The sequence below is a fragment of the Alosa alosa genome, chromosome 22 (genome assembly GCF_017589495.1).
Source record: "Alosa alosa isolate M-15738 ecotype Scorff River chromosome 22, AALO_Geno_1.1, whole genome shotgun sequence".
Lineage (NCBI taxonomy): Eukaryota > Metazoa > Chordata > Actinopteri > Clupeiformes > Clupeidae > Alosa > Alosa alosa.
The window spans coordinates 19,614,493-19,626,992 of record NC_063210.1 but is presented as its reverse complement, the minus strand read 5'-3'; the positions used below and the strand labels follow the sequence as shown (position 1 = coordinate 19,626,992).

General features: G+C 47.7%; 1 protein-coding gene across 2 annotated transcripts in view; it reads left to right on the top strand.

The window, feature by feature from the left end:
- The first annotated feature begins 136 nt into the window (after positions 1-136).
- fscn2b (fascin actin-bundling protein 2b, retinal) overlaps positions 137-12,500 on the top strand; it is an 18,059-nt gene continuing 5,695 nt past the window's right edge. For both annotated transcript variants that reach the window (XM_048232429.1, XM_048232428.1), the window contains exon 1: positions 137-1,261. In XM_048232429.1, coding sequence (XP_048088386.1) covers positions 436-1,261 — 826 coding nt within the window. In that variant the 5' untranslated portion in view covers positions 137-435. The remainder of the gene's footprint in view (positions 1,262-12,500) is intronic.

Sequence of the window (12,500 nt, the reverse complement as noted above, 5' to 3'; positions counted from 1 at the left end):
AGGGGCCCAAGCGCGAGGACTGATAGCAGCCAGACATAAGCAGCGGAGGAGGAGTGGGAGGGGGGGAGGTGGCGGAGGAGGCTGAGGCAGCGGAACGACCTGGAAGACGAGCGAAGATAAGCGGGGGAGAGCGTTAAGGACTTACCACTGCTGAGGACACCCTTGGGAGAAGCCACCGCAGAGAGGAGGAAAAGGCGAAGAGGAGGGAAACGATCAACTGTTGAGGACCCGACAGACTGCTCCTTTCTTTTTTTCATTGTCTTGATTCAATCTCTGTTTCCATCCCTCCCTTTCTCTCTCTCTCTCTCTCTGTTTCCTCTCTTTCTCCTTCATTCCCCCAACAACCACCACCACCACCACCACCACCACCACCACTTCCTCCTCCTGAGTCTACCCAGAGTCCTCTAGGAGGGGACGCTCGTTTGCGAGACCGCCATGCCCACCAACGGGAACAAGCCGCTGAAGCTGCAGTTCGGCCTGATCAACCACGAGGGCCGCTACCTGACCGCCGAGGCCTTCGGCTTCAAGGTGAACGCGTCAGCGCCGAGCCTCAAGCGCAAGCAGCGCTGGACGCTAGAGCAGGACGAGCGCGACGCGCAGGTGGTCTACCTGCGCTCGCACCTGGGCCGCTACCTGGCCGCCGACAAGGACGGGCGCGTGACGTGCGAGGCCGAGTCGCCCGAGGCCACGGCCGACAGCCGCTTCCTGATCGTCGCCCAGTCTGACGGCCGCTGGGCGCTCCAGTCCCAGCCGCACCTGCGCTTCTTCGGCGGCGGCGCGGACCACCTGTCGTGCTTCGCGCAGGCCATCGGCGAACGGGAGCTCTGGGCCGTCCACCTGGCACTGCACCCGCAGGCCAACCTGCTCAGCGTGGCCCGCAAGCGCTACGCGCACCTGTGCGGGTCCGAGGGCGAGGTGGCGGTGGACAGCAACATCCCGTGGGGAGTGGACGCCCTCCTGACGCTCGTCTACCTGGACGGCAAGTACTGCCTCAAGACCAGCGACAGCCGCTTCCTGGGCAACGACGGCAAGCTGACGGCCGAGAATGGACGCGCCACCGGCTACACGCTGGAGTTCAAGTGTGGCAAGCTGGCCTTCAAGGACTGTGAGGGCAAGTACCTGACGCCCATGGGCCCCACGGGCACGCTGCGCTCTGGACGCTGCTCCAAGCCCGGCAAGGACGAGCTCTTCGACCTGGAGGAGAGCCACCCGCAGGTGGTGTTGCAGGCGGCCAACAACAGATTTGTCTCCATCCGACAAGGTGAGTCGCTCAATCATGTTGGACAAGACAGTGACTCTGTGGTTGAGACTTGAGATGCAATGTGTGTGTGTCTCTGTATGTGTGTGTATCTGTATGTGTGTGTGTATGTGTGTGTGTGTGTGTGTGTGTGTGTGTGTGTGTGTGTGTGTGTGTGTGTTTGCATGTACGTATATGGACAACTGAATATATTCTATAAACTGTCGTCAATTAGATGGACATAATGCAATCGAGTGTTAACATGCAACGTGTATGTGTGTGTGTGAGTGTGCCACATACTTCTGCTCTAATCTGTTTTCACACTTATTCATCATGTATCATTTCATACAGTCATTACTCTTTTAAGAATCCCGTCAAAGGTAGGAAAATGTCTACACGAAACTGTAATCTGAGGTACTGTAGGCTCTTCCTGCACACAGTATACAAAGACCAATGATCTCCAATGATCAGCCTCACATGCTTGGCATTCAATCCATCAGACTGTCTATTCCTCTTGTATTTTAAGTGCGGCTTGTGCATGGTATAACAGACTTCATTACAACTTTAAGTGACACTGGCGGACTAGCATTACTGCTTCTGACATTAGCTACAATGCGATACCTCACAGAGTAACCAGAGCCAGGTATGCAGCAACCATGTCATTCAAAGGCAGGGACTGATGTGTGGAATGTACTCAGGCATGCTGGGTATTGTAGTCTTTAAGCCTCTAGGACTTGCCATCTGTTTGAAACATGACATGCAGTCATCAGCTAAAGACTGAGCTTGGGGGAATGTCAGTGGATGCTAGTCCTTGGCAAAGCTTAGTCTGCTCCAGATGGTTTTTTCAAAGCTCTATTTTTATGGTCTGGGGTATATCCTAAAATCTAAAGTAGTGTTGCAGTTTTGTTGTCCCTGATAGTCTTTGTAATTGCCACTTTATTGAAACATAAGAAGTAAAAGCTATTATTATATGGGGAAGCATTTGGACCCATTCAGAATCACCAATGCCCCATAATCTCCCCATAAGCAATGATTTGAGATCCGTCGTGACATCACTTTGGGAAACTGTGTAAGAACCAGAGGTAGGAGATGTTTACTCACACTCACCCACACGCGCGCACATACACACACACACACACACACAACTGTAATTAAACACACACACAACTGTAATTAAAAACCTTTGCTTCCATCCACCTGACCATCAGATACTCAGCCTCTTTCTGTGGTTTCAAAATCCACAGAAACATGCATGTCTTTCTGTGGTATATTGGCTACTTAAGTTTGACCCTCTGTGGATACCATAATGCCCCTTGTTGTAATTACATGCTTTGGTTCTATGCAGATTCCTGGGTTCGAAAATACAGTGACACACACGTTTACTATGGTCTCCATGTCTTCCTTAAAATACACACTAATGTGTTACAACTAGCTCGAGGATATACTACACTTTCCACTTCCTGAAACAAAATGGCCGTCTCCCCCACAGTTGCACAGGAGGTCATATGAGCTGTGTGTATCTCCTATCAGAGGTTTTACCTTCGTTAGCCTGTGAGAACATATCCAGGTCATGGTGAGGGCCTATTTTTGGGCCCTCCATGTTGGCTCAGGGGCTTTTAAGTTAAGTTGCAGCGATAGTGTAATGTAAACCTGACCAGCTGGAAACCTGATCGGCTGTCTCCAGCTACATTGTTCCTAGTAAGCATTTGAGGACGCCAGCGTTCAATAAATAGGTTTCGGAGAACAAGATTACCCTGTGCCTAAAGTGTGTGTGTGTGTGTGTGTGGGGGGGGTTGTCTGATGACGCAACCTCTCTTTTTACTCCTGTCGCTATCTCTCATTCACTCTCTCACACACACACACACACACACACACATGCTCTGCATAGCATCCGTTCACACACTGCATGACACCTTTGGCCATCATCTTCCCTCTTTGTGCTTATGTGTGTGTGTGTGTGTCCCAGTATCGGGAGATAACAAAATGGAAGAAGATGAGTCTAATGCAAGGCTTACACACACACACACACACACACACACACACACACACACACACACACACACACACACACACACACACACACACACACACACACACACACACACACGCACACGCACACACCGAGGGTAACGCAGTGGTGGGGAGGTGTGTTGAATAATTAATTGAAGTGGGGTTGGGTGTGTGTGTGTGTGTGTGTGTTGAACCTGGGGGAGATGGGGGTTTGGGGGCTCATCGATGACGGTGTCAGCTTCCAGAAACACGAGCCTTCCGCTCTCTGCCTTTTATCTGAGGTCTCGGCCACGCAGCAGAGCACAACAGGGACGCAAATCACACACTCCTCAGGGAGCCGCACCGAGCAGGGGACACACACACACACACACACACACACACACACACACACAAATGTGTATACAGACACACACTCATACATGCATAAAGACACAAACACACCCACACACATGTATGCACACACACACACACACAATGAAGGGTGTGAAAGTGCTGTTCTGACAGAGAGAGAAAGAAAGAGGGATAGAAGGTGTGTAAGGGGAGAGAAAGCAGAGAGAGGGAGGAGAAAGGGGGAGGAGGAGGAGGAGGAGGAGGGTGTATGCCTGGGCCCTGATCACAATGGGTCTGCCCGAGAAACAATGCATTGTGGGATACGAGCAGGTGCAGAGCGCTGTCACTGTTTGTGCTGCCATAAATCAATGATGGGGGGTTCCTGGACCCTAGGGACAGCAAGCAAGGTGTCACTACATAAGTTTGGCTCACACAAGTCTCACTGTTTCAACAAACACACACTCTGTCTCAAACGCACACACACACACACACACACACACACACACACACACACACACACACAGAGAGAGAGAGAGAGAGAAAGATGCACACGCACACACGCATACACACACATACACACACACACACACACACACACACAGAGAGATGCACACACACACACAAACGCATACACATACACACACACACACACACACACACACATTTTTGGAAGAAATGCTTCAGCCATTTCGGCAAAGGAAGGAGGATAGAGAATATGTAACTTTACGCCACAACTACTTTTTCAGAAAACACACACACACACGTACTTCAGGAGAGACCAAACAAGCTAGTCTTAGTCCAAATTCTTTTTCCTGCTCGTGAGAACAAGAGTTTTTACCCCCAAAGTCATCACAACAAACACCCCCACAACCATTTTCATGGCTTATCTGATCTGCCTATTAAACCAGTAGGCTTTTCCAGCAGAAAATCTCTTAGCCAAGTAATAACACATTGATTGTACATCATCACCTGGAGCGTCATATCATAATCTCACAGTGTTGAACTGAAATGCTTGAATGAAAGTCAAAACGCCTGCACTGTCCTTTATCTCGCTCATGCTGTTGGCTTGGCGGTATAAATCAGTGTATTATAATTCACTGGTAACACACGCTGGGTTACAGGGAACAGCGTGAGCTCTCTACTGTATTAGGCTGCGGAGGCAAGCTCCATTTGGGACTAAATGTTAACCCAGGGGACCAATTGCTGTCAAGCAGCGGAATGTCAAAATGCTCTACTGTTCCGATGGATGGGTCTGGTAGTGAAATTCCCATTTAGCATTCCAGCTCGAAGAGCCTTGTCTCCATTCTTTTCCATAGACAAAAAGTCTGTGTGTGTGTGTGTGTTTGGGGGGTGGTGGTGGGGGGGGGTTGATGGTGCTGCGGCAGATGGACGATTTATGCCTAACGACGGCGCAAAGCATTGCCTCTCCTCGTCACACCCCAACTTTAAAAAAACCAAGCAATTAGAGAGCAGCGATTCTGTTAATGGATGCGGGGCTTAATTTCTCTCCGTGCCTCAGCATGATGGAAGTGCACAGGGAGTCGTTTGTGTTTTTTTTTTTTTTCTTTAACTCATTTTTTTTTCTTTTCTAATTACCAACTAAGAGTAATGCAGACTGGGCGGGGAGTGCATTAAGCCCCGAGACACACACCCAACTCAGCCAGCCCTCACACACACACACACACACACACACACACACACACACACACACCCAACTCAGCCAGCCCTCCCCCGATGTCTACACACCCACACACACACACACGCACTGCACCCAACTCAGCCATCCCTCCCCCTGAAATCTACACACACACACACACACACACACACACACACATACACATTACCCATGATGCAACAGTCATATTAATGTGTTCTCTGAGGCACTTACCTTAGTGGGTAACATGGTGAGGCGTTTGGTTAAGGGCGGCATCGCTGCGTTCAGGCGGGCAGACTTGCGTGTGGTGAGAGTGAGGGACAGGGAGATCAGGGAGAGAGAGAGAGAGACAGAGTCTGGGGAAGAGAGAGGAGTGAAGGAGCTGAGGGCACAAGTTGGGGTCTCCAGGAGTTCTCAAGAGACAAAGTAATGACTGAATGGGCAATCGTACCACTTACTCACTCACTCACTCACTCATCTATTCATTCATCAGTCCATCCCTCTGGCCATTCATCTTTCCATCCCTCTGTTTATCCGTCCATCCATCCATCCGTCCATCCATCCATCCATCCATCCATCCATCTATACATTCACTCATTCCATCCCTTTGCTCATTCCTTCATTCATTGTGAAAAGTGCAAAACTGGACACAGTGCTCACAAACAACATGAAAAAAGCAACATTATTAATGCAATAATACGAAGAGCTACTCATACGAAGAGCTAGTCATATTATGTTAATTAATGCCTCCATAAAGAGCATGTCTAAGTGGAGATATGGACACATTTACTTCAAAGTCAGACAGAGAGCAGCAATTCTGTGTGTGTGGATGGCTAAAGCTCATTTGTGAATTACTGAATATTTATGGAAGATAATGCATGCATTTACAGATGATTCAGAGACCTTTCTCTCTCCAATTTGAACTGAAAAAAACGTTTAAGCTTGGGTAGAGAGGTTTAACACTCCTTTATTAAACCAATATTTAGATATTTAAATGACTACAAACAAAATCCCAAATATTACATCCTCAAACTGAAAACAGTGAGGCAGATCATATTTCAGACCCAATCCCACGGGGACCCAGGTTCGAATCCGACCTGCGGTCATTTCTCGATCCCACCCCATCTCTCTCTCTCCCACTTGCTTCCTGTCACTCTTCACTGTCTTGTCCAAATAAAGACAAAAAAGCCCAAAAAATATAATAAATAATAATAAATAAAAAAACACTGGGGTTGAGGGCACTGCGGTACATCTGGCACCAGCACCCATACGACGTGCGGGTCCAAGTGCGGGTCCAAGTGCTCACGAGAACCTGGGCTCGAGTCCAGCCCGGGTCATTTCCTGATTCCACTCCATCTCCCTCTCCCTAACTGTCAGCCTCTTCACTATAATAATACAAAAATAAAAAATAAATGTGTTTGGTTCCAAAATGCCATATCCACCATTTTAATGAATTTTCATAAATCATTTTTTTTTTTACATTTTGTTTTCCAAGTTATTTCAGTAAATGTAATTGTCATTTTATTTATCTTTACTCATCATTTATCTTTACTCATTATTTTATCTTTACTCATCATTTATCTTTACTCACTAATCAAAACTGCAATTTGATTGATACCTGACAGACAATTAAATAGCCTGACTTTTTAATGTTTTTAAAAACGGAGATATAGCGTTCTGGAACCAAACTCTTCAAATATACTTTTAAAACTACGTGGGTACAGACCGAGCAAGGCAGATGTGCATGACAAGAATAGGGTGGGTTGAGATGAGAGAATGGCATGGCAGCCAGGGCACTGGCCGGCAAGGAGATCTGTTACCGTGTCTGTCATCAGCAGCGGTCTGTGCCTGCCCACTCGGGCTGAGTGACCCGGGCTGTGGAGCAAGAGAGAGAGAGAGAGAGGGAGGAGTGGATGAGAGAGGGAGGGAGGAGTGGGTGAGAGAGAAAGAGAGGGAGGGAGTAAGACAGATATAAAGAGAGGTGAAGGTAGAGAAAGAAGCACAGAGATGGAGGGGACATAATAGGAAGTGTGAGGGGGAAAAATGGATCTGAAGATGATGTCGATGAAAGGGAAAATACTGAAGTAAGAGAGAGTGTGCAGAGAGGCAGAGAAAGACAGAGAGAGAGAGAGAGAGAGAGAGAGAGAGAGAGAGAGAGAGAGAGAGAGACAGAGACAGAGAGAGACCGACCTGGGTGTCGCCTTACCATGCATGATTGATGGTCACGTAACTTTTAGATAAATTACAGATAACAGTGCAGGGCTCTGAAGTTCGGTCAGCGCAGAACATGAGAGTGAATCTCAATCCCCAACTAAACCTCATTCTCTTAGCCTTCATCCACAGAGCCTCACACACACACACACACACACACACACACACACACACACACACACACAGTGTACACAGTTGTACACTCATGTTGAATTGCAAGTGTGAAGCGCCTTGTGATGTTACTGAAAGGACTCCCCAGAATTTGTCCCTCCATTTGAGAAGAACATTAACACATCCACACACCCACCCCTCCCCACACACACACACACACACACACACACACACACACACACACACACACACACACACACACACACACACACGTAAGTACCCACGCACACATGTGCACACAGACTCTGCAACCACAAATATAATATAATATAATATAATATATATTACATCTCAAGACCACACATATAAAACATACATCACCCTCATATATTAGCAAGCCCTGGTACACAGGAAGGACCAGAGCACAGCACAACAACAACTTTTTGCTTTGTAAGACTTAAAGACTAATAGGTGCAAACGACTAACGTTTTGACGCACAATGTCTTCCTTGGAGTCAAAGAGTGAATCAGAATCAGCCAAAACGTATGTGCAAACTACACACCACTCACACAGACACACACAGACAACACACAACTGTTCTGCCCCTGTGCATTGTGTCTTGGAGCGATGGTACAGTGATGGTTAAAGCGTAACTCTGGTCAAAATGCAACCTAGGGTCTTTTTGTGAATGTACCCAAGTAAAACTTTGGTTTCAAAGCATAATTACATCGGAAGCGGAAAAACCAAGTGAGTTGTTCAAAACTTTTCTTTTAGTAAACTCTGTGTACACAAACAATGTTCTCAAAGCTCGAGGTCATGTGGAGACCCTAATGATACTTCGATCAAAGTTTCATGTCGTGTCGAGCTTAGTGTTTTAGTTAATGTTTTTTTAAAATAGCGATTTTGATGCGATCATGCATCAAAATAGTGCCTCTAGTAGGCCTACTTCCATTCAAAAGGCCATTTCACCCGAAAACGACAATACGGTCAAGCTTAAAAGTGGCGCTTCCGACGTAATTATGCTTTTTAACCAAAGTTTGACTCGAGTACATTCACAAAAAGACCGTTAGGTTGCATTTTGGTGAGAGTTATGCTTTAAGGAGCTGGGCTAGCATGCGGGAGCCTGAATAGTTGTGGGTTCAATTCCCGGCTTCCACCGCTGTGCCCTTGAGCAAGCCACTTAACCCCGAGTTGCTCTGGGGAGAATGGCCCTTGTATTGTAATTGACATGTGTAAGTTGTTTTGGATAAAAGCATCTGCTAAATGAATACATGTAAATGTCAGCCCTGCACTTGCCCGAGCCCCGAACCCCTCAAACCTGAAGCCTTTGGACAGGGAGGGGAGTGTGTTGGCTGGGAGGCTGGAACCCATGGGTCTTACGTCTCATGACGGCTTCCATCGGGAGGGAAGGAGGTTTATGTGCTTACCGCACAGCTGGCTACCATTACACAACCACACACAAGACACACCACTGTGCAGCCTTGCACATTGAGCAGTACAGGCTGATCATGGGTCATGAATTGGACATACTCCACACAGGCTGGTCATGGGTCATGAGTTGGACATACTCTACAGGCTGGTCATGGGTCATGAGTTGGACATACTCTACACAGGCTGGTCATGGGTCATGAGTTGGACATACTCTACAGGCTGGTCATGGGTCATGAGTTGGACATACTCTACAGGCTGGTCATGGGTGGTGGAACCATTGTCCTACTTTCTAGCAATGTCAACATCCTTCTCCTCATCTCTCTCACTCACACTCCTCCTTCCCTCTTTCTCCATCCCTTGCTTTTCATGTACATCTCTCTCTCTCTCTCCATTCATCTCTTTCTACACTCCCCCTGCCTTTTCTACCCTTTTCTCCATCTATCCCTCCTTTCTTTCTGTCACTCCCTCTCCATTTCTCTATCGCTCTCTCTTTTGGTATCCCTCTGTGCTGGTGGGGTCTTGTTACCTTACGGAGGTAGCAGGGCTGCACACACACACACACACACACACACACAGAGTGCTGCGTAAACTGAGAGGAGGAGTCGCTCGCCGCTGTGGGCTGTTGGTGAGGTCATCTTCAGGCGTGCAGGCTTGGGCCTTACAGTTACACACACACACACACACACAGACACACAGACACAAACACACACACAACCTCAGACAGGCAGGATTAGGCTCTACAGTTTCACAAACACAGGCACATGCACATGCAGACACACACACACACACACACACACACACACACACACACACACACCCCAGGTGTGCAGGCCTGGGTGCTGCGGTTTGGGCTCCACGTTCCACAGGAGATCAGCGGAGATATCGAGGACACATCACACACACACACACACACACACACACACACACACACACACACACTTCTGTGTCTGAAGTATAACGTTAGACGGAATCGCACGTGAAATTGGAAAAATAAAAATGTGTAACGTAATGCGGCCATTACAAGGATTGCGGTTAGAAAGCTATCTGATCGAAAAAACGAAATGGGAAACCGCTCGAAACAGAGAGGGGGATTTTATTTTATTTGTGTGTGTACTGTATCTGCATGTGTGTATTCGGGGGAGGGGTATTGAGATAAGAAATTGAGCTTTTATTTCGGAAAATCTTTTTGTGGGAGCTTGAAAGAGAAACGTGACATCCGAGACAAGCAAGGAGACCGCTGGCCTCTGATCTCAGAACAGCTCAACGGAGGTGGATACAGCCATGGAGTCTCTAACACGTCACCTCTTTTAAAACGTAGTGTAACCGAAGGCAAGGCTTGGTCTATTGACCCTTGAGATACACCAAGAACAGAGGAAGATATCTTATAAAACTCAATCTTATTTGAACTCTGCTACAAGGTCTTTGGTTATCAGCAAAATATTTTTTTTTTTTACCTGCGACTCCCCCTAACGCCCCTCCAAGAATCAGACAATGTTTGTCAATGGAAAGTTCCAACATGGAACCTGCAGTTGTTCTTTGAGCTCCACGATCTGCAAGAAAAGGGTTCTGAGGCAATTCCTGAGGCGTTTTATTGACGTGAATAACACTGACTTAATGGATTCATTAACTTGCATGCACATGTGCATTAAAACCTTGCTAATGCCCAAATAAGGGAGAGAGAAGGGGAACGAGACAGAAGAATAAAAGAAAATAATTCCAAGACCTCTCTCTCTCTCTCTCTCTCTCTCTCTCTCTCTCTCTCTCTCTCTCTCTCTCTCTCTCTCTCTTTCTCTGCAGATCAACCTGTTTTGTGTTCATTGCTAGCAGGTTGGGGTAGGAGGCTCACTGTTGTCTCCCTCTGCCTGCTTTTTTTATCCTCTTTTCTTTCCATCTTTGCCCCCCCTCCCTCTCTCGTGTGGGGTCTTGGTTGTGGAGTGGATTATGTTGCCCCCTTCCTGCCTTGTGTGCGGGGTCTCGGGGAGGCTGAGCTTGCGGAGTGAGTGGATGGTGCAGCCGCCACTCAAAGCTGCTTTAACGGGGCCCTGAGGTGAAGCTTTGCATTTCTCCACAGACAAAAGAGACAGCAGTAGACAATAGGGGAGACGCTGGAGAGGCTGATGGAGAGTGCGTGTGTGTGAGGAAGAAAGAGAGAGGGAGAGAATGTGTGCTTGTGCACAGGAGAGAGAGAGAGAGAGAGAGAGAGAGAGAGAGAGACTGGTGTGTGTGTGTGTGTGTGTGTGTGTGTGTGCATGCGTGCATCCGCACACGTGTGTGTGTGTGCGTGTGTGTGCTTGCATGCGTGTACGTGCATCCGCACACGTGTGTTTGTGGGTGCATGTGTGTGTGTGCATGTGTGTGTGCGCATGTGTGTGTGTGCATGTCCAGAGGGAAGTGATTGGGAAGGAGGCATGAGGTGGATAAGGTGATGCTGGTGGAGGTGATGGGGGTTGGGGGTGGTTAGCAGGAGTACGATTTTAGGATCTGTGTTGTAAAAGGATTACAGGGCGAAATGATCAAGGGGATATTTTCGGAATGCGGCTAATTTTGGCCTCGGCAGCCAAGGCAATCTGTCACTTGTGCCTCAGCCGAAAAGCAGCTCTTCCAATCACTACTACATTGTCGGAATGCATCACTGTGTGTGTGTGTGTGTGTGTGTGTGTGTGTGTGTGTGTTTGAGTGTGTGTGTGTATTTCAATATGATTTCTTTGTGTGTATGAGAGAGAGACAACATGCCATTTTAAATGTTGTCTTAGGTATTAGGGCAAACTAAATCTAATTTAATAACGGGGCAAAATCTGAAAAAGTGTGTACATGTGTTTGTGTGCCTGTGGGACAGTGTGGTTGTAGCAGACATCACCAAAGATCAAACAGACGGTAAGACCAGTGATGTCACAGAGCGCGATGTGAAACCGAGGTCACCACTGTCCGAGGTCCCGCCACGCCACACGCACTGCCCTGGGCACGTTATTAGGGACCATATGAGCAACAAGCTGCCTCAAATTCCTGTCCGACGACTCTCTTTGTGTACGCAACCATCTCAAACGAGTCCCTTCCTCCTCACCCCATCACACAATAATACACATTCCTTTTTTATTCTCTTGGCTTGTAAAAATGCCCTCCATTTTCTTCCTGGCATTGGGGCGCTCAGTCTCCAACCTGCTACATGCCACCGCCCCCCCCATCCCTCACCCTCCTTTTAAAAAAATGCCTCCTCTTACATTTCCATGGTTTCTAGCTGCTTATAAAAGCTAACAGCAGGCGTGAGAAAAGAGGGGGCGAAGGAATGAACAAAAGAAAGGAAGAAAGAAAGAGTGATTGAGTGAGTGAAAGGGAATGGAGGAGAAGAGAAAAGAATGGAGTGAAAAAAACAAAATCCTGTATGTGAGTCTTTGCGTATTGATTTCTGTCACTAAGGCACAGGCCCGTGAGTGCTCTGTCGTGGGTCGGGAGCAGGCTTAGGAATGCCCAGGCAATCAATGCAGCTTTATGGAGCGGCATATGTAACGCCACCCTTTT